A 23,267-nucleotide genomic window follows, 5' to 3' on the forward strand; every position below is an offset into this window, starting at 1 on the left:
ACTATGAAATATGATGCCTAGGGCTCGTATCTTGCCTTTTTACAATGGTCTTCCATCCTATTTATAATAGGGGAGTCTTTTGAAGTCTTGTAACAGCTTCTTTGATGATTCCTTTAAAGTAGAAGTTAGCTGCCAGGTTCAGCTCCGAGATTCATGCCATGTTCTCTTTGTATTTATCCTTTGCCTTTTGACTTGTTCTTTGCAACTAGTTAGTTGAAAAATAGTGGGAGTGTCCTCCATGAAAATAGGAGAAGTAGTTTGACTCCTTGATTTGGTCTTCAACGAATGTGGACTGATTTGTGGTGCAGATACATTTAACATTTCCAATTGACTGATTCCTAGTGGGAAATATCTCCTCTTGATTGTAGGAAAGCTTATAACAACTTTGACTTCGTTCAAACTTGGATTCTCTTAGAATATTCCTTGGAAGTATATTTGTTTGATTTCGTTTAATACATGGAACCAGGTAGCTGATCACGTAGCAATCTGTAACCTGTAACCTAGCAAGCTGTGACCTGCAACCTAGCAACCTGCAGAAATCTGAACCTGTAGTAAAAATTTAGGCACAACAGTAATCAACTTGAGATCCTACTTCTTGTTGGATATGCTTTTCGTGGCAAATAGTTAGTGTTAGCTTACTAAATTTGGTTATAGGTTGTGGCTATATGGGATCATAAGAGAAAACACATCAATATGTTTGGGGAGACTCAAAAATTAGACATCGTATATTAGAATAAGCAAAACTAATTAAGAATTTTAATCAACAATCAATAAGAAGTTAGTTAACCTTTGATATAGACTCTTGTTATTATAAATAAATAACTCTGTCATAGAAGTTGAGATACATATTATTATTTCATGTGTAACTATTGGGTGGTCAGGTGATCACGTACATTATCAATTTATCTGTTACATGAGTTTAAACAAATAAATTAACTAAACACACATTATTAAAGGAATATAAATAACTATTAGCCATGGTAGTAAGGATATGCACCTTGTGTACTCGTTCCTTTCGAACATTGTGGATGCTACACCATGTAAAGACCTTTTTAGCTCGGCAAATATCATCCACCGTCCATCTAAGACTGACATCAGTTACAATTTCCTAGGTAATCTTAGGACAGATGTGCTCACAATTCAACTCTATTCATAAAATGATAATTATAACTCTTAAAAAAAATCAAACAGTAATTGTGATTTTATTATTGAGTCAACAAGAAGTATAGAAAAAGAAGAAAAAAATAAGTATGGTAAGTGAGAACACAAATGAATGTGGTCCACAAGAAAAGAGAGAAAAGGGTAGAATAAAAAGAGGAAGGCCAATAAAGGGTAAGGGGATAATTGTCATTATAATAAATGAGCGTGAAGAAACAAACAGTTGAAGACAGGAAAAAAGGTTCTGCTGCTGCTCCTACTTATGCGGCCGCCAGCAATTTTATCGGCTGTGGAACCGGCTTTACTCTCGCCTCAAACCCCCCCACACCCACACCACCTACACGCTACTTACTTACTTGCATTTTTTTTTTTACCACTTTTATTACTATTGTATATCAATGGATAATTACCACTCTTACCTTTCCTCTTTTACTGCCAAGTGAGTATTTTATTATCTTTGCTTCTATTTTGTCTCTACTTATAAAGCATTATCTTGGACTGCTTTCCAACCTTGCTTTTTTTATTGGCCCATCATAAATCACAAACTACCAACACTTAATATTTTATTTATTTATTTAGGTTTTTTATTTTGTTGAATTATAATTTTTTTTTACTTGAAATTATTTGTACTTAATGAATCTTACTTGGCGCATGTTCTGATTTACTGAACTGAATTGAATAAAGCTGAAATGAATTGTTTATGAAGAAAAAAAATTAGGAGCTAAACTGAAATTAAATTGAACAAAACAGACCCTTATTGAATTTCTTTATCTCTTATTAATTAACACGTTTTAACTTTATATCTGAATGAGCTATTTTGACTTTCTTATGTGATTTTATATTTTAAAAAGCACATGTGTGATTTTATTAGATTCGTTTGAAAGTATGTTAAGGGAATAAAATCTCACTAGCACTTCAATAATAACAAAAGGAGTAATGCTTACTTTGCTTTGTAAAGATTTCAGCTTATATTTTTGAGGTAAATGATTCAATTCATACAAACTGAAGTTGATGGAGTTGAACTATCATTTTTTGAATCTAAAGACCGACATAAGTTACAATTTTTCTACAAAAGTGAAGGGTATAATTGGCATCACACTATTCAAAGAGTAATCTTTTACTTTTTTAATAAGGTAGGGAGGTAGGAATAGGATCTAGTTAAACCACTACAAGAAAATAACCTTTTCTGCGTATGATCTTTACAAGATTCGAACATGCAACCTCAAACTCTTATATTAAATGTTTCACCAATAAGCTATGACATATTTTATGTATTCTTTGTCAAACAATATTTATATATCTAGTGTTGAAAAGGCTTTTCGTATCGATTTTTAGGATTTAGTGGCGATTGTAAATGATACGATTTCTCAAAATTATATAAATGTGTAAAAATAGTGTGGATATGTATTATTATGCTTTCCGTATCGATTTTATATGGGAAAACCATGGCGATTGTAAAAATGATACGACATCCTTAATTATTTCACAAACATACTTGCATATTGTAGCGAATGAACAATCGCTACGAAAAGTGATTTTTCTTGCAGTGAACCTAGATGCAATAAACCAATTTAACAATTAAAAAAAATACTCCTTGTGTCCCACAATGATGGACACACCTGACCTTTTTTTTTTTCCCGTCAATTATGACAATTTTTAATATTATATAAAATAAAATGTTACAATTATAAATAATTTGTCATTGGATTTATCTAATGGCATGTTATTCAATTATCAAGTTTTAATTAAAATACATATAGTAAAAAAATCGGAGAAAACACAAAATTTCTTATATAGCTGGTTACACCATATGACCGGGTTACTTGGGCAGAGATCAATCGAACAATCAATGATTATCTGGTGAGAGGTTACTTGTGTGTCAATTGGCCACCCAATATGACTACCTACATAAAAAAAAAAGGTACTCGTAAAATATATAAATAATTTTAAGACAAAAATAAATGGATAAAACGGAGCATTGTGGTAATTAAAGTGGTAACGGCCTTGGTGTATGCGACAATGCTCGGGTAGGCTGTTAGAAAGACAGAGGAGTCGTATTCCTAGTTTGTAGTTTTTCTTTTTATTTTTTAGGGACTGTCGTACTACTCTGTAATCAATCTACTTGTATTTCATATTTTCTCACACAAACCGGGACCCCCCCTCTCTTTCCCTCTCTCTCCCCCTTCTTCTTCTTCACTTGCTTCTACGCCCATTTTTTTAATTTCAAAAACTAAAAAGCAGCACAGCAGAACCACAACCACTACACCATCTTCCTTCAAAACTCAAACAACCCAATTCAACCTCAACTCAACAAGAAGACCACATCGGAAAACAAGCAGCACCACCACCACCACATTATTACGCCGCCGCCTCCGCCGCCATTCTCCGGCATTACACCTTGTCTGTTACTTCTTCTTTCTGTCTCTCTCTTTCATTTCAGATCCTGCATTTTCCTTTTCCCCTTCATAATTACCATTCTCATCATTCTTTCTCTTTTAACTTTTTTTTTTTTTTAACCTAACCTTTTTTTTTTTTTTTTATGAATGTTAATTCATAATTACCCTCTTTTATTCATGTAATTTTAATTTTAATTATGTCCTCTGTCTTGTTCGTCTTTTTACAACTGAAGAAACCCCAGTTAATTTAATTTAATTTTTTTTTTTTTTTTTTTTTTTGTACTTTTACATTCTAGACGGACTTGTAGATTCTTATGTTTTTTTTTTCTTTCCCTGTTTACATTTGTACGGTTTCCATTATTTTTAATTTATTTTAACTACTTTCTTTGGCTTCTGTGTGCTCATTCGGACAATTTTTGTCTTTCCTTCCTCTTTTACTCATCACTTAATTATACTATTAAAAAAAAACAAATTATTGAGAAGAGAAAGGATGTAATTACTAGGTTTTTGTTTTTTTGTTTTTATTTTTATTAAAAAAGAAAAAGGAAAAAAAAGGGATAATGGGGTTGTTGTTTGTTTAGAAATTGAAGTGTTTGTTGTGTTGTGCAAATAACATTAATAGTTTATCAACAGTTTGTTTGTTAGTTGTAAATGAGGTTGAACAGCAATTAAGAAGCTGCTATATTTGGTGATTATAACAGGAATACCTAATTGTTGGTACACAACACAATGAATCAGAATCCTGCAATGGAGCTTTATTATGCCAACAACACTACCTCTGCTTATCCTAACCCTTATCAACACCAACATTCTGATCATTTCATGGGCTTTTTCGACGGCCTCGCTCACCCCAATGTCAATCCCGTTTCCAACCCGAATCCGTCTCTTACTTATGTTTACCCTCATGTCCCTATGCCTAATCACCAGGTATGTTTTCGTTATCATACATTTTCATTTGTTGAGTCTTGTAGATGACTATGCTCGTACTCGTTTACTTTGTGTTGCTCGATTTAAGGATTTTTGGGGCTTCTTGTTGACACATTGTAACAGTATTTGTTGTGGTGTTGTCAAATGTGAAGAGTGATCATGCTTTCTGAATGCTTGTACTCAGTCATTTTAGCGATGCTCGATCATTCTTGACACAATGTAACAGTACTATTTTGTTGAGTTGTTGTCAAATGTGAAGGTGATCATGTTTTATGTTGTTGGTCAATGATTGATGAAACTTACTTTCTTAATGCATCAATTATTTTATCGGAGCAAAGGTCAATTGTGTCATACAATTGACTCTTTCAACTAGGACATTTCAATCCGGCCAACTTTTTAAAGATTAGTCAACTAATTATGTAGCATATTCCTTGTTGCTTCTTCAGGAAACTGCATATTGGTCAATGAATATGAACTACAACAGATCTGATTTCTCTGATGTCGGAACTACTTCTTATTATGGTTACGATGTTACCAATCCTTTGCCAAGAACCGAAATTAATCGCAGGACTTGGGAGTATTCTCCTTCTATGCACATTGAAGAACCAACCATGGTCATGCAATCCCAAGAAAATGTAGTTACAACTTCAGATGCTGCTGAAGAATGTGAGTTTGCCAATGTCTTGCTTGTTTTCTGGTTACATTAAGTCATTTATCAATTTCAGAATTTCTGCCTTTGTTTTCTTTTCAATTTGAATACTTTTTGGGAGATATTTTTTCCCAAAACTTTCAGATGCTTTTATGCCATATTGACCTACAATATTTGCCAACAATTTGACCTCTCCTTATTTTGTCAGGAATTGATTTGTCTGCTACTTTTGGTCTAATTTGACACATATTTTCTCCATGTCTATAGGTCCTGATGACGATCAAGACGATGATAATCCTGAGGTATGAGTCTGCATCATAGCTATTTTCAGTAATGCAAGCAAGATTTTATTGTCTGCTTGTTAGTCGAAATATGGTCAATTTATGTGTAAAATTTATTGAAACATAATTAGTACTTAGGATTTGCAGATAATTCTTGTGATTTGTACTTGCTTAATCATCCTTTTGACTGACTCTAAGACCATTATCCTGTGAGGTGGAATCTTGGTGTGGTTGATTGCTTTTGTTGGTTAGGCAACAACGGAGCCTTACTACTGTCTATTTTGTTACAGGTTGCTTGGCAAGATGACGTTGATCCTGATAGCATGACTTACGAGGTTTGTTCCCATTTTACATTGGCTTATCTTCTTCTATAATCAAATTTCGTGATAACTGCTTTTATAAATGTAAAGTAGTTTTTTTGCCAACTGCGATGGCGTCGCATGCAGCTTGGCTTGTGGTGTAGGGTATTTGTGATGCCAATATAGTTGATACAGTTCTAAATTGGGAACATTGAAGCAAAGATCTGCCCAATGGGTGCGTAGCTTGTGAAAGATGCTATGTTTGATGTTGGATATCCTAATTACATAGAACTCCTTGTTTTAAATTGGACAAATTCACTGGTTAACTAGAAGTTGCTTTTGTATGTACAAAGCAAGTGGCTGATTTTGTGCTTTTTGCTGTTTTGTTCTGTGCATGTAATTTCTTACTGTTCATTGTCTAACTCTTTTTGTGGACAACTATTAAATTCTGCTCTACCTCATCTCTAAAAGTAATATAGTGCTGAAGTCACCTTACAAGCTGCCATTTGAAGAACCCAGGGGAAATTATTATGTGTCATAGCTTAATATGCATCTCTGCATGACCTCTCCTTGCCTTTGGCCCCTTGCTATTATAGTTTTTAGTCACACCACTGTTTCTGAAAGAACAAATTTGATCTTTGATTATCAAGAAGGGGCCCTGATCCCTTATGCTGCTTTCTTTTGTGTATGATTTATGTTTATGCATAATAGGTGAATGTGAATTTGTGTGCAAAAAAAATACTTGACGTTGTTCTATATATCCGAGTTTAGTTGGTGAGTGAATAAATCTCTTGTTGCAGGAATTACTTGACCTGGGTGAGGCAGTAGGAAGTCAAAGTCGAGGTCTCTCTCGAGAACTTATCAAGTTGCTTCCAACCTCTAGATATAAGGCGGGTGGTTTTTTCTCAAGGAAAAAATCCAGAGAAAGGTAATATTTTCAGATAAGTGCTATTTTCTGCCAAGAGTCAACAAGCTCCGTTTCATCTGTCATGTCTTGTGATATTATTCTGCTGTCTCACGTAGTATCAGTGGAAAAAAACACTTAAATTTTTCTCGTGTCATGATTAATATGCTGCTGAAATTGCAGAATGACTTATAAAGGAACATTTTGATGTCATGATTATGTATCACCATTAGTGTCTCTGAAATGGTGCTCCTTGAATGTGTGGCTTCATTGGTTCTTTGAGATAGATAGAGACCGCAAGCCTTTGTATCCTAGTGTACATGAAATTCCTTTCTAAAATTGCCAGCACATCTTGTTGTTTAGAGATAAATAAATGTTAAAACAAGTACCTGGATCTATTAGACATATCATAGAGTACTCTTATCAATGAGATTAATTGAAGTAGTTGGGCATGGTTAGTCATTAATTGGGGTCACTATGCATGCCTTCGACAAGTTCTTAACGCACAATTAAGAAGTAGGGCCTTTGCTTCATAAGTTAAAGTTTTTTTTGGCATGAGCTTTACAGCTTTACCTATGTGCTTCTTAAGGGGAATTACCTCTGTATTGCTGCTGCTTGATAAAAACTGTCTAAGGACTGGCATTTTACTTGTTGAAGTTGCCTTAAAAGGAAAGTGTGTTAATTAAATGATGCATTGAAGAAGTTTTTAGTGTAATTATATCATGCAGGCTTTCTGAGTTATCTCATTTGTGGCATATAAACTTCTTTGCTGTCTCATATTTGCTTCAATGCAAGAATACTGTGGTTATCATCATTATTGAACTAAAAATTTTGGGCAGATGCGTAATATGCTTGGTTACATACAAAATTGGGGACCAACAAATGACATTGCCATGCAAGCATGTATACCACTCCAAATGTGGGAGGAAGTGGCTCAGCATAAATAAGGTAAACTAGGGTCAATAGAACTAAACAGATGTGTGTATTTTGTGTACATATTTCCTTTTGGCACATTTTTCTGATATCATGGCCTGTTTTGCTGTTATCAGACATGTCCGGTTTGCAATAGTGAAGTGTTCGGGGATGAAGTAAGGAATTGAAAACATTATTGGGCAAGCGTACAGATACAAGCTTAGTTTTTGTGTTGTCATCAATTTTGTTCTTGGTTCCTGGTTTTTAGGTACAGAGAGCTGATTTTGAATTTACGGCTATATAGTCACCCCCCTCCTCTTCTTAATCTAACTGATATATGACCAGTTATGTCTCGTGGTACTCAGAATCTAATATAGAGAGAAAAAAGTTCTAAATGTTGCCTACTACTCATATTATTCCCTTCTTCTCTTGGCCAATGTTATTAGATTATTACCTCATTGCATCAGACATCAGTGCCAAGTGGCTGGGATCTGTGCACTATAGATAGGGTAAGGTACTCAAATGTAATGTATGATCTCATTATATCTTTGATCGGAATTATATAATTGACAATATTACTGCTAAACAAGTAAGGAGTATAGGGTAATTGACAATGTTGCAGTCATATATTCATGTTTAATAATTTTGCAGGAGTAACTATAGTATGGCAATCTAGCTATAGATTATTAATCAGCTTCCCCGTGATCCTTTGGGAGTCTGGGGCTGTTACCGTGTTGTGTATGTCATTTGAGGGAGCAATTGTACACATTGAAAATTTGAAACGCTCCACGAAAGCTGCTAGAATCTTAAGGTGCTAGTAGTACAAGTAGTGTCATTTCTCTCATGGTGGGTATGTTAATACAACCAACTATAACAAAATTTAGTTATTATTTTTTTAATTTCCAACTAAGTTACAGTATAAGAATTTTTTAGTAAAAATATGATTTGGAAATATCAAGCTCTAAAAAAGAATTTTGATGAGGAAATTTTGTCTCTCTTGTGGGTTATATGTAATGGGTCATACAAAGTTAATGTTTTGTCAAAAAAAAAAGAAAAAAAGACAGAGTTAATGTAGCCACTTAACATGACCAAGCCCATGGCAAAATGAGTTATAGTTTGTGCATAAAACATTGTTTTTGAGAATCAGCCAGCAAATTTTTTTCCTCCGTATGTATTTTTATCGGTTATATTTTGTGCAATCAAAGCATAAACTTTTTTTTTTTTACGTATACTTAGGCACTTAGCACAATTTCATTATTATTATTTTTTAAAAGGTCTTGCTTATACTATGGGCTTGTTTGGTTGCACAAAGAAAATGAGGGAAGTGGAAAATCATGAAATTTGCAAATGAGTGATTTGTTTGGTTGACAATAAAAAGTGTAAATGGGGAAATTGCAAATTCATGGGAATTGTGACTCCCACAAAACATGAGAAATTAATTACCTAACCCCCCTAGGTAACTCAAAATTCCCATGATTTGCAACTTCCTTCATCCTAACCAAACACGTTTAGACAATTCTTATGAATTACATATATGTATTTAATTCCCATGAAATACAAATTTCCATGGGAATTAAATTCCCTTATCAAACAAATAACACCTATGTAGTCTGTACATTGTAAAATACGAACGCTCTCGGTTTCACAATTGGAGTATTAAGCACATCTATTGAGAGGCAAATCGCACAACGCATTAGATAGCTACTGTAGTCTATTTAGTGTGTAGTACTAGTACTATGAATATTGATAATTGTAATAAACTCTAGTTTGTTTTCTAGGGCATGTTCGGCAAAATGTAGCTGTGAGCTGTAGAGATTGCTGTTAGCTGTCAACAAGCTGTTAGTTGTGAGAAAAGATAATTTAGGTATGATTGTTCGGTAAAGTAGTGGTTGACTAGCTGTTACATTTAAGAATCAATATTTTATTTTTAAAACTATACATTAAATTTTCAAAAGCTACCTCTAAGTTCAAAAGCTAATAATCCTAGCTTTTAATAAAAGCTACTTAAACCATTACTTTGCCAAACACTCACATTTCAAGTTAAACCACTAAAAGCTACCTAAAAGCTAGCGCCGAACACGCCCTAATCTTTCTTTGATACATTAGGAATTTCCCTGGTGATGAGGGTTTTCTTATGTTTATTTCTTCTTACCTTTTAAAACTAAAATAATAATAAAAAAAACACTTGGTTTGTAAATTTTTTTTATTAAAAGATAAGGAGAAGAATCATAACCGTATCTCAATTCTTAGAATTTTTTTGGTCATGTATTTGCAGGTCAGACACTTTGGGAGTGAGGGGGGAGGGTAAGAGATCCTCACCTTTAAAGTGTCTCCAGTAGGGATTGAACCCCACTCATTCGTAGATTACCATGGGAGTATGTTTAAGTAAAAAAAAAAGTCTTGTTTACACTCGGTACATTGTAAAATACAACCGGTTATACAATAAAAATTACCGTGGGAGTGTATAACGGGGCCAAACCATTGTTTTGTTAGTGCAATGGAATTGTGGGCTACAAAAATGGTAGGTATGAGTAGGCCCAATAAATGGAAAAAGAAAGAGAAAAGCCAGGTAGGAGAGTTGCAACGGTCGAAAAGTAAATGAAAGACTCAGAAATCAGGACATTGTCTCCTTTCATCACATTCTCATTAACGTTGCTTCCCTCCTTTTTTTTCTCCAACGTTACAACTATCAATATCACCAACCCCCCTTTTTCTCTCTCCTCCATTTTCAGTTGTCCTGTATTTCATCTTTCCCACTCTCATCAATCACTCCAGTAGCTTCCTAGCTACATATATTCTTGAATCACTCAGTTAATAAAGAAGAAGAAGAAAGATAGAAAATGGAGGCTGCTAAGATCGATTGGAAGAACATTGAATCTGTGTTCGTGATTGATCAAGTTTTCGAGAACATTAATGCTCCCAAATGGGTTGATTTCTTGGCTTCTCCTTCTTCTTCTTCTTCTTCCTCTTCTGATGATGTCGCTTGGTTCTGTCGCCCTGGTATGCTTTTCTTGCCATTTTTGAAGTAATTAATTAATCTTAATTTGTTTCCTTAATTGGGATTTCTATTCTTGTGTTTCCAGATTGTAAGCATCCTGCAACTGCTGAAGATTTCCTCAAATCAACCCCTTCTTCATCTTCTAAGGTAACTTCTTCTCTTTCTATTCTTGATTATAAAATGGGGTTTTGTTTCTTTTATTGGAATTGATTTTCAATGGGGTTTTATTTCTTTTATTGGAATTGAAATTTGAGATTGTATACTTGCAGTTGTTGAGATCTGTTAGTGTATCGAAGCTCATTGGACTTGCCGATTGGACAAGAAAAGAACCCACTCTTTTCAAGAGGCGAATTCCACCTAATCAAGATTCTGAAAATCAAAACCCTAATTTCTCAACTCCTCAATATACTTCCCAAAAGGATGAATTTGATGAAAAACCCAGATTAAAACCCACTAATTCTGCTAAAGATTTGTTTGGTGGGAGGGACCTTTTTGGTAAAATCAGTGATTTCTGTAATGAGTTGAAGAAGATTACCAAAATTAGGGACAAAGAGGATGAGAACCCTGAGGAGGAACAGGAGGATCAACCCCTGCACCAAGGACAAGGGCCTCTCAAACTCAATGCCAACCACTCTTACAAACCATTAGGCTCGGTCCCGGTTGCCGCCCTCGCTCCCGGCCTTAAACACAAGGAGAATAGGATGAATGACAGTGATAATAAGGAAAGGAAGCCTTTGCTTCAGGTTAAATCTGAAGGTGCACTCAAAGCCAATGCCAAGCCTAAACTCAGGAGAAACATGTATGTTTGTCTTACTTATGCTTGCTACTTTCTTATGTACTGTTATATTAGACCCTTGAGGCTGATGCTTCAATTGTGTATGTTTCAGGAGAGATGATGAATCAGAGAATATCCCTATTTCTCTGAATTTGAACAATGTTAAGCGCGAGGCTAAGGTATCGCCCATACGTACGAATCCTCCTACGCCTCAGGGGTTTTCAGCCACTCGCGATCCTATCAAGGCCACACCTTCGAAGGGATCAAAGTCTAAGCTCATGGTATGGATCAACTTTCTATATTACTATGGCCAATTCTTTGAATTTGATCATTTTCTGCACCTTAGATGTTGTATTCTTAATGCTGGTATATTATTTCTTGTCAAGTTGTGAGATTGATTCCAATGTTGTTACTTGAAATTGCACAATCAAACTATGCAAGGCCTACTTTTGGTATTGTGTACTGTACCACCAATGTTAACAAATTAACATGCTAATCTTAGTCTATGCTACTGTTGCCTGTCCTTTTGGTGGTGCAAAACCAAGTTCTGTTTGGCTGAATCTTACAATAATTTGAGCCTCTTGATCAGTGTTTCCCTGTTATTCTCCCTTGCCAAACAGCATAAATTCTGCAACGCGTGTTTTTCGAAATCTACTTATTAACACTGATTGTTTTATTCTACCAGGAAAGAGAGATTTTACAAGAATTGGGACAGAAGAAGACACTGAGGGACGAGCTTGATGAGAACATTGAGAAGAGTGAAAATGAGAATGCATCTCTTGTTGCTGCAAAAGAAGGAAGGACATTGGATGTGTTCTGGTTCTTAAAGCCTTGCACACTGTCTAGTTAATGAACACAGTTTTAAGCATAATCATTCTTTAATTTTTTCATATATATCATTAGTTTTTTGTGGAGTGAATCCCAATAATCCACTCAATTTGTCAAATAGCAGTACATCTGTAGGTTTTGTGTTTATGTAGCTTTCTATTCTTACATTATTCATTTGTCTATGATTATCTAATAAAGGATACACTTTTCAAGCATTGTACTCCATATTTGGTGAGTAATATATTTGATTTCTTCATTTTTACATAACACATCTCCGCATCGTCCGCGATATGATTGCTTGAGTTGTTAATTGTGATTGATTCCTCATTGAACAGCCCTTTTGAAGATCATTAACATGGTGATGATCTTGGACTGAATAATTTTTAACTTTTCCTGTTTAACTTGACATCTCCCCTATAATACAATGACAAAAAAGTCTTGGAAAATCAGGTAATTTGGAACTTAAACTTTAGATGTCACCTTAGAAAAACAAGGGAGAGTCCATGTGAAGCCACGTGAACTAATTGAACTCAAAAGTCCCAAACAGATAGAGACTAGACTTGTCTTTAATCATCCAAACTTGTAAAGCTCGTTTGGTATGTACCAAGTAATAATGTAAAGGAAACCATTATGTTTATGGAACTATGGCTTTACGATCATCAAATAATTCGAGGAACTAAGAAGCCCCAGTTAATCTTCGGGATAACTATTGATATTTTTACAAATAATTCAACAATTTTTATTAAAATGCAGGTCTCACAAATATTGACTTATTTTAAAAAAATACCATGTTGACTTAGATGTTTTGTTTATTTATTTACGAAAATATCAATAGATAAACAATTTTTGTTTAACACGAAGATAAACTTGTATTTTCTTGAATAATTCTATGTTTCATTTTTTCAACAAAGTTACACACAAATTCATAATCAAAGTTGAAAAGCAGCTAAAAAGGAAACACAGATTCAGGGGTCAGAAAGCAGGAAAGAAAACAAACAAAAGAGCAGAAAATTACAAGAGCTAAAAACAAGCTTGAAGATTGATTATTTTGACAAATTTCAAGTAAAATACATGTTTAGAAATCGTATATGAACACAAATTAAATCAATAACAAAATACTTGTATTGATCTAAACTCTGCAAACAAAGAGGATGTACTATTATTGCATAATTACAAGGCAAACTATCTAAAACAAATCAGAAGCAGTAAGAACAATCAAACTGCTTTAATCACAAATCCCACCTATATACTCTGCTTCCTACTACACAACTAACCCAGAAACATCTAGATTTTCATTATTAGCAAGGTCGGTTACAAAACCAACCCCAAAAAAAAAAACAAAAAAAGGAAATTCGGGTTATGTACAGAAAATACTCTGATTTCGTGATTGTGATTATTCAACCATCAAATTAGCGAATTGCAGCTTCTTCATCAAGAAAATTCAAAACTTTAGCATCCAATTAAATTGAAAATAGAAAAGGTGAAATTGTAAATTGGATCTAATTGGTGGAGGAGGAAGCAGCACGGAGCAAGAACCTAAAGGCACGCCGGAAACGAGGTACCACCCTTGTTCGATATCCGCTCGTCTCTCTCATCAACTCTTGGATTGCCGACACAAACAGCGTCAAGTGTCTCATCGGCGGCACGTAAAGCGTAAGAGGCACCGCCGAGAACGCCACCGCAAAGAAGAATTGTACCACCATGATTAGTTTCCCGCGGTAATGATAATTATTATGGCGTTTAATTTGGGTTTGAAGACGAAAATGGTGGATATTGAGTCATGTCATGTGTGTTTGTTTGTCTAGAAATAAATGGGATGACTTTCAAACTTCTTATCTTCTTTATCTTGTTCATTTTTATATACGTACGGAGTACTAATTTATTTTAAATAAATAGGTGTATATTCTAAAAGCTTAATTAATTAATTAAGCTTGGAGTTAAAAATGTTACAATGGGCTACGCTCTCTTAATGAACGCGTGACAATTAATTTGATCCGCTAATTTAGTCATGAGTTTATGAAGCAACGGTGGGTCTGTAAAACTTTGCCATGTGGCATATAATTACGAGTATTGTATGTTTGTATGAGAGTTTCTTTTTTTCTTTATTTATTTTTTTGTTTACAATTGGGCGTTGTGAGGGACTGAGGGGTTGTGTAGGTGTGTACTTGTGTGTGTTAATGTCGTGCATTGATCTCAACTTGTCATTTTACAATCTTTATTATGGCTTCCCAGCTAACAAGATTAAAATACAAATCACGCTCATGTTTCAACGTAATTGCCTAATCAGTATTCAACTGCTCCATTTATTACTTACCGCAATCTCTACGTGACTATACCTTGCAACTCCTTTTTTTCTTTTCTTTTGTTTTTTTTTTTTCAAAAAAAAAATTTAAAATCACAACTTCATCATAATCTACATATCAGTTGTGGCTTTTTGACATGCTATCTATACTTTATATATTTAAATGCGTTCCTAATACAAAGACCAATAACAAATAAATTAATGATCTTATCGCCTTTGGTATCTTTTAATTATGCTTTATGTTCAATTATAATACATGTTCTTTAGAGCTGCTCTGCTATATCCTGCTCTGTTCTGCACTGCTTTGCTCTGCCCCGCAGTATGTAGAAGTATACTCCGTAGTTCTGCTCTGCCCAGAAGTTAGAAAAGAACAAGGCCTAACTACTTTAATATGGAGTATGAGAACTTTTTTTGTAGGAGTGTTTTTTTTTTAGTTTCATTATTTATAATTGTTCACTTACAAAGTATGTTTTGTAATTATATAGTTTATGATTTTATAGCTCAAATATTATGTTTTGTTATTCAAATTAAGTAAATACCGATGTATCGTCCGGGCCACACACTAGTTATTCTATTAAAAAAAAGTTTTAATATTAAATCATTACAGATTTACAGTCTTACGGAGTAATTTGTTTGTGACCGTAGAGTGAGAATAAGGGAATTGTCAAATAAAAAAGTGATGCACGCGCTGAGGTTGGAGGTTTTGGGGCTGTAAAGAGTGAGAACCAAAATTTGGAAATGTGTAGATGGAGTGGGCAAATGGGGAATGCCTTAAACCAGTTTCTAGAATCTCAAGGTCCAGGTAGACGCTAGATGAATCGGCAGGCCAATAGAATTGGGCTTAATTTTAAAATTTGGGCTGATTAAAGGCCCAATATCACAGGGCCGATCTGATAAAAAATACTCGAATCAGGTGTATCGCAGAATCGGGGTTCATCTTTCAACGAAGAAGAAGAAAAGCAAGCAAACCCTTAATTCTTCATTTCTCTCTCTATCTCATTTTGAATCATCAATCTTGTTGAAGAAGAACAATGGCGATGTCTCAGCGAATCAAATCAAGCGTTTCTCTGATTCAGAAGTTTGTAGCATCTGAATCGCTTTCTTCTGGAAGATCCAGTTTTCAGAAGACTCTTCTTAACCCTAATGTCGTCAACGATCAGGTAATTTATTAGATTTAAATTAGGGATTTCTGTTTTTGGGGATGGAAATGTAATTGAATTAATTTGTTGTTTGGCGTGGATTAATTTGGGGATTTTTTTATTTTTATTTTCTATGTCAGAGAAACTATGCTACATCAGCTCCCGCTAAGAAGGAAGAAATAAGGGTAACTAATTAAGCTTCAATTCCTTTTTTTTTTTTGGTTAAATTGTTGTTTTTGTTGTTCCGCTTTATTTAGGATATTAGGTATTCAAGGCTTTGTTTTAAGGGTGATTTATAGATGCTTCGATTTTGTTAGGTTTGTTTCATTGCTTGTTAATCTTTGCCGATAAATTCAAGATCTTAGCTTCAGTTTAAGAGAGATTCTAGATTACCAGGGAAATCATGTTAATTTAATTGCTCATACTATTTGCTTGGACCTCTTCTGCTCACTTTATACAAGACGACTTGACTTGTCATCTATTGGTATAGGATCATCAATCTAGATGTCCATGCTTTATGTTATAATTAGCTCATTGCATCAGAAATCGGTGCCAAGTGGCTGAGCTGTGTGCACGATAGGGTACGGGACGCAAATGTAATGTATGTTCTCATTATATCTTTGATCGGAATTATATAATTGACAATATTATATTATTACTAAACAATTGAGAAGTATAGGGTAATTCAAGCTTTAGGCAACGTTGTAGTTGTAAATTCATGTTTAATAATTTTGCGAGATTGACTATAGTATGGTAATCTAGCTTGAGGGAGTATTATTCAGCTTCCCCATGATCCTTTGGGACTCTGGGTGCTGTTACCGTGTTGTGTGTTATTTGAGGGAGCACTTGTACACGTTGAAATGCTCCATCAAAGCTGGTAGAATCTTAAGATTCTGATTTATATTGGAATGTTTGCTAGTAGTTCTAATAATGTCATTCTCAATCTCTCACACTGTGTATGTTAAGATGCTGATTTAAATTCAAGATCTTAGCTTCAGTTTCAGAGAGCTTCTAGATTACCAGGGAAATCATGTTAATTTAATTGCTCATACTATTTGCTTAGACCTCTTCTGCTCACTTCTAAGAAGACGACTTGTTACCCATTGGTATAGGATCACTTAAGCCCGTAATTTGACTGTCCATTCGCAGCATCATCAATGTAGATGTCTCTATGGACATGATATGTTTCATTTTAAGAATAAAAGCTAGAAAAATTGTTCATAAATTAACAGTCTTTGTGTTATTAGAATCTCAGTAGCCTTGCCATACTCGTCGTTTGTCAAATCATTGCTTTTGACTCTCTTCTTTTTAGTTCTTCTGAATGTTTTGTTTTGCTATTTTTCACGGCACTAATCCAAATTACACAAGTTCATCTGAATGTTTTGTTTTGCTTAAAAAAGTTGGTTTTACTTGAAGGGTTCATTTTTTTTTTTGGTGGAACCCAAACCACGAGCTCTCAATTTTCCAAGGACTCATCATCAGTAACGACCCTTGCTTGCTTGTGGCTTTTAGGAATAATCAAGCGTTAGATCATGCATAGAAATAAAAAAGACCGATATCAGTTCCAGCATAGCAAGACGCCAAGACCCAGTAGTTACACCCTCTAGGAAGTGGTAAATGAAACCGCTATTAAGTTATACATCAGCTAACCTTCCAAATTTTGTATAGTATATCCTTGTGGAAGGAGAGTTCCTATGATTAAATGCTATTGTAGAAGCTTTTCTTGCTAAATGTAGGCATAATTTTTTACAAACATCTAAGTCCATGCTTCTCATATTTAATGTTTTTTTGCTGTTATCAGGTTCCTTTTGCTATGTTTGGAGGTTCTGGGAATTATGCATCTGCTTTATATCTTTCTGCTGCTAAAGCCAATGCTTTGGACAAGGTTGAGTCTGAGCTCTTTGACCTTATTGAGGCTTCTAAGAAATCTCCAAGGTTTTCTCAGTTTACAAAGGATATCTCTGTATCTTCAGATGTAAGAATTAAGGCTATGAGTGACATATGCGCTCAAGCAAAATTCTCAGATATTACAAGGAACTTTTTGGGTACGTCTCTTTGACTTAGTTTATGATTTGAGCTGTAAATTTTTCTGTATTTGTTCTTGTGCATGTAATATATGATGCTTCTCCTCTTTGGCTAAGTCATTATGTGAATAAAATTCTGCCTTCATCTCTAATTATTAGGCCGTATCAAATTGAGGATCACCTGTAAGATCTAGAGTTAAAATGTCTTGTATGTCCTATGTGGATTGCAACAGCCTAAATAGAAGTTTGGCCTACCTGAACGGCAGAGGGAACATCTACTTAACATATCAACACTATTTGCTGGTTTCCTTTTGGTCATGGAGATGCTTGTTCAAAAATTTGTCACAAACCCACTGAATCTTTAGCCAAACTTGTTACTTCTTGTTCGTCTGGGTTGGGCGGATGGATTTTATTGTTGGCATATGTCTCTGTGGTTGCTACCTTGTCTCCATCTCTATAGGAGGTGAAAGTCACTTTTGCGAGGTTGCTTATCTGTTATGAGATGAGAATCATTCATTGTGGAGCAGGCTCCATACAAGGTCTGACGTAAATGTGCTTTAAGCCTTTGGCTGTTGGGATTTATAATCCTTGCTGAAATTACGTTAGGCGTATCATAATTGCATACTTTTTATATGAATTCTGTGTCATATGTGATACTTTTAAATGTTATTGTGTGAGATATTAATTTTTTGAAATCCTTTTTTGTCGTATCCCTTATTCAACCATGTTTTATTTTTTTGTTTTAAACTAAATGTTTCTCTTCACTTCAATTAGTTATTATGGCCGAGTATGGAAGGCTAAAGCACATAGAGTCCATTGCAAAGAGATTCTCAGAATTGACTATGGCACACAGGGGAGAGCTGAAAGCAATTGTAACAACTGTCATTGTATGTATCTTTATCCTTGTTTTCTCTTTTAACTTTAAAGTACTAGTATACTAACTTGTATAGTACATCTATGATAATGCTCTCTTGTTCCTTGTCTTGATTTTTTTGTCCAGCCCCTTCCTCCTGCTGAGGAGAAAGAACTGAAGGAAACTCTACAGGAAATACTTGGGCAGGGAAAGAAAGTCCAGCTTGAACAGAAGGTAAGTTATATTTCTGTACCTCTTCATGTCTATTTTCGTCTTGTTTTTGACTATTTGCCAAATTGAACCATTGTGTTTGCTTTATTGTAGTTGAGTATTAATTTACTGCAGTCTGTTGAAATATGTTAGTATACTTGTCGATCTGATTTTTGAATTCCCATGGTTGTTACAGATTGACCCTAGCATTCTTGGTGGTCTAGTGGTTGAATTTGGGCAAAAAGTTTTTGATATGTCCATCAGGACCAGGGCAAAACAGATGGAGAGGTTTTTGCGAGAACCAGTCAATCTTTAAGTGTCCCTTGAAGTCTAATTCTTGCAGAGCGACTTTTAGATTTCCCTTTGTGATAATGGCAATGGTGCTGCTTAAGATGAAAAGTCTTGACTTTGTGGCTCAAAATTGTGTGAGGCCAACTTTTTTCTATTTTTCAGTTGACATGATCTGATGCACAAAATAAAAATCAAAGATCTTGTGGTTGGCATTTTCACCCAGCCAAAGTAAACCGACTTGTTAAACTATATTCTTGTAATTTTGTTCTATTATGTTGCAATTATAATATGTTACTAATCACTCTGAGTCATTTCTCTTAAAATGAAGTTTTGTGATGCTTTGTGCTTAGGATGTAGTTTAGCGGTCTATAACTGAATTCGCCTTGGTATTGATAGGAGAGTTCCTAGTTTAACTACGATGGACAGTACAAGTGATTTATCCAATACTATGCATAATGCTTTGTAGATGCGCAGGGACCAGGAAGGTTATTAGCATTTAGCAGACGGTGTAACATAACAAAAGTGCTCAGGGTATAAATGAAGTTTTGACACATATATACGGAGCAGCCTTGCTCACAATCAATGAGTAATCATCTTTAGCAATTTTCTGTAGTACGTATGTGCTGTTTCAGGTGAAGGTGGAAACTTTTTGGTAAGGGCATAGAACCATTAATTTTCAATTTTGATGTGATTCTTAAAGTTGTACGAACTTTATGCTAATAATACTAAAAAACTAATAATTTTAATTTGAAGTTAGACTAAAAATGCGACTATATATAGCTGATATATTGTGTACTTTAGGGGAGAATTGGGGTCTGGAGAAGTGACCACGGTTACTACCTATTTCTGCTTTTTAATTTTTTAAAGAATTTCTATGCAGATATAGACCATATAGTTAGTATTCACATGAAATCTTTGTCACTAGAACTAGAAGTCTAGAAATATGCTACATCAACAGCTGACAACATAGTTAATTTGATGGGGATTGGACTTGAACCAACAAAACATTTAAACATATACTTCGTACTTAGTATAAGGGTGTAGGTTATTTCAGTTCAGATCAGTTCTAATAAGTACAATTTAGTTCTAATAAGTTCAGTTCAGTTTTTAATTTTCTTCTCTCATAAAATATTCAATTCACTTCAATTCGGTTCAGCTCAATTCAGTCAATCAGAACATACCTTAACTTTATATTACAAGTTTCAATTATCTTAGCTACCTATTAATCTATTATTAGATATGCTTTATGTTTTACTTTATTTTTTTTCCATTTGCATTTTGCTATTAATTACAACACTTTGTAATTTCTAAATACTTGGTCTAATAAAACATCTCCAGCTTAATTGTTTGGTCTAATTAAAAAAGACAATGATTATTGCAAGACAAGCTATATTTTGTTTTTTAAAAAACCTTGTGATTTCAAACATTAACTTATACTACTTATTAAACATCTTTGAATCATGATATCAAAACACTGAATATAATTCCTCATACGAGTATACAAACAGCCATAAAAACGACTTTATAATTACATAATTTCAAGATTTAGAAATTAATACGAGTATAAGAGAAATGGATTCTCTTGTCCAACATGTGTAAATAGTATGATACTCCGTATATATTACATTTAAAATAACAACCCTATGAATTGCTCGAGCCAGAAACTAGTTTAAGAAGGATGTTGGTTGGCAAGCTAATGAAGTTCAAAGAAAAGGTATTGCTGTCAAAACAGCTGTTCCTTGAAACGTGGATTAGAGTAGCTTTGGAGTTTCTCCAAATGTCTAGTACTGTGTGTTGCTATTAGCTTCCCCTATATACAACTGCTGCCTTAGTTGGATACTATCCCCAAATCTATTGTTTCTTTAGTTCTTATCCTTTTGCTTACTCACCATAATTTTGACTACGTACATTAGGCATTAGCGAAGGATGCTTAGAGCCTAATATTCAGTTTACTCCAATACTCTATAGTTTCTATTTTAGTTCAATTTATAAATCTTCATAGAAAATAAAAAGTTTTTTATTTTTTTTTATTTTTTATTTTTTATTTTTTATAATAAGGGATAGAGACTTTTTTATTTCTTCCAAAGATTGTTACATACACTCGGGTGTACACTGTACTGTACACCCTATATATGTTTTTGCTTTTTCAAATACTGAATTAAAGGATGATTATTGCTCATTTAATCATTATATGAGTAAAAAATAACCTTAGTTGGTGCATCTTGGACCTGGGTGTATGTTAAAAATTTGCATTTTTTTTTTCAAACTTCTCTAAACTTATTGCTTTGAAATCTTAATATTTGAAATCTTAATCTTTGAAGTGATTAAAGAAAATAGGGATCAAAATGTCACTCGAAACCCTGGTATGTACTCCCTTTTGTTTTTAAATACTTGCTCCAATTCTCAATAATACGCAGAGTTTTAGGAAAAATTGGAGAAAATAATAAAATATGGAGGTAGTAGGGTAGGTGAAAATAAAAAATTGTAAAAAGCAAAAGTAGTAGAGAGAATTGGAGGAGAAAGAATATCAAATTAATAAAATTAATGAATTAAATATTGTAAAAATTTTCCAAATAAGAAAATAGAGCAAATATTTAAAAATAACTGAAAATGAAAAGTGGAGCAAGTATTTAAAAACAGAGAGAATACTAATGTGGAATTGTGTTACTTTGTTTCGATCAATCCTTTATACAATATTTAAATTGAATACATACATACTCCGTATACAATTATATATATGTGCATGTCTAGGCGGTAACGTTTCTTATACAACACATAAATAATAAAATGAGGGCCAAATTAGAAGAAAAAAAAATGAGTTAAATAAGTGCATGGCCTGATTATAAGGTAGCAGATTGAGCCTAGAAATGTATCGTAGTTGTTAAAGGAGATGTAACAATCAATCAAAAATGTCTTTGTTTGACAGCCAAATACGTTTGTCGCCATTCAAATCATAATATAAATGGTTATTTAAAAATTATAGAAATTAAACGAAATGGACAATTACATATTGACACGTTAAACGCTTAAGAAAAGGGGGAAGTATTTTACAAGCAGTACTTTCAGTACTACTCTTTTCTCTCTAAGAATGCAATGTGTATAGAGGCCATGAAATTAAAGTAAGTTTATACTTAGAATTCACGTGTGACCAGGTACAACTCTAAACACCTTTATTACTAATAATATATAAAAATTGTAATGCTAGTACAGTAGTACATGTATAGTTGTATGTTGAGTTCTTTCGTTCATTTTTAATTGCTACGTGGAGGAGATGTGCAATGATTTAAGATATAAAAGAGATAGAAAAAGAGATAAAAGAATGACTCGTCCCATGTAATGAGGCGATATGTGGAATATTAAAGAGCATTGTTGGTCAGGGTAAATGAAGTAGTACTGCTACTAATATGTAGCTTCCTGAAAAAAAAATGTTGCGATTAAAAGAGAACAAAGGAAGTATGTGCTAGAAGGAAGGAAAGGGGGTCGAGCCCAACCCAACTCAACTTGGCCAACCCCCTATAGAATAGTGTGTAGGCTATATTATGTGAAATGGAAGCAAAATAAATTTAAAAAAGAAAAAAAAACAAGGTAGAAAGAAGAAGAATGTAAGATCGTCATAAAGCCATGATGATTACCTTGTGAGTGAAGTTTAAAAAACCTCCTCTCATGGGGCTTTGATAGCGACATTATATGGAGTCAAAGACAAGAAGACCAACCATCGCCATCACTTTTTCTTTTTTTCTAAGACTTATTTTCTTAAAACTATTAGGCATTTTATATTTTCTCTAGCTATATATATATTATTGTTTTGGTTTTATTAGATGTTAATTGAATAATAGATATTGATACACATGAAGATTTCAAGTCATAAATTGCATGCAAACCTTTGGAAGGGCTTACACCGTACAAACCTAATACAATACAATAATATCATGGTCGATTAACTTAAAAATCTTTGTTTTGTTGTAGGTTTAATTTGATGAAATTGTTGTTTCCAATATTTTGTATGTGATTGTTTAATGTCAAATGCATTCATGAAACCTATTTTAAAACTTTAATCGGTTAGGAATAAACTAGCTTGTAACACACACTCTACTAATATTTTGTGCAATTAATTAAGTAGTCTTGTTACAATTTTTGTGTAAAGTAATGTTAAAAATATTGCCTCTATAGATATATTGTTAGAGATATGATATATCGAAAAATATATTATTGTTGATCTTGGCTAATATTTATAGCCTACAAAAGATAACCTACACAATATAAAACTCTATCATATAAACTTTCATAAATCTATCTTAAAATATCACTAAGATATATAAGA

General features: G+C 33.8%; 3 protein-coding genes across 3 annotated transcripts; all 3 read left to right on the top strand.

Annotated features, from left to right (window-relative positions):
• The first annotated feature begins 3,371 nt into the window (after positions 1-3,371).
• On the top strand, positions 3,372-8,236 carry LOC145556464 (E3 ubiquitin-protein ligase BIG BROTHER-like). Its single transcript, XM_081618114.1, has 8 exons — positions 3,372-3,558; positions 4,256-4,481; positions 4,928-5,147; positions 5,398-5,432; positions 5,702-5,746; positions 6,511-6,638; positions 7,454-7,562; positions 7,664-8,236. Exons 2-8 carry the CDS (start codon positions 4,284-4,286, stop codon positions 7,712-7,714), a joined length of 786 nt encoding a protein of 261 aa, XP_081474240.1. The 5' UTR covers positions 3,372-3,558; positions 4,256-4,283; the 3' UTR covers positions 7,715-8,236.
• Positions 8,237-10,190: 1,954 nt separating this feature from the next.
• On the top strand, positions 10,191-12,348 carry LOC145556465 (uncharacterized). Its single transcript, XM_081618115.1, has 5 exons — positions 10,191-10,526; positions 10,610-10,671; positions 10,794-11,323; positions 11,412-11,580; positions 11,985-12,348. The coding sequence occupies exons 1-5, from the start codon at positions 10,367-10,369 to the stop codon at positions 12,147-12,149; spliced, it is 1,086 nt and encodes a 361-aa protein (XP_081474241.1). The 5' UTR covers positions 10,191-10,366; the 3' UTR covers positions 12,150-12,348.
• Positions 12,349-15,375: 3,027 nt separating this feature from the next.
• LOC145642174 (ATP synthase subunit O, mitochondrial-like) lies at positions 15,376-19,244 on the top strand. The gene is made up of 6 exons (XM_081693270.1): positions 15,376-15,589; positions 15,709-15,753; positions 17,370-17,613; positions 18,367-18,479; positions 18,593-18,679; positions 18,852-19,244. Exons 1-6 carry the CDS (start codon positions 15,461-15,463, stop codon positions 18,969-18,971), a joined length of 738 nt encoding a protein of 245 aa, XP_081549396.1. The 5' UTR covers positions 15,376-15,460; the 3' UTR covers positions 18,972-19,244.
• Positions 19,245-23,267: the final 4,023 nt, after the last annotated feature.

Source organism: Chenopodium album, chromosome 8 (genome assembly GCF_948465745.1).
Source record: "Chenopodium album chromosome 8, dcCheAlbu1.1, whole genome shotgun sequence".
NCBI lineage: Eukaryota > Viridiplantae > Streptophyta > Magnoliopsida > Caryophyllales > Amaranthaceae > Chenopodium > Chenopodium album.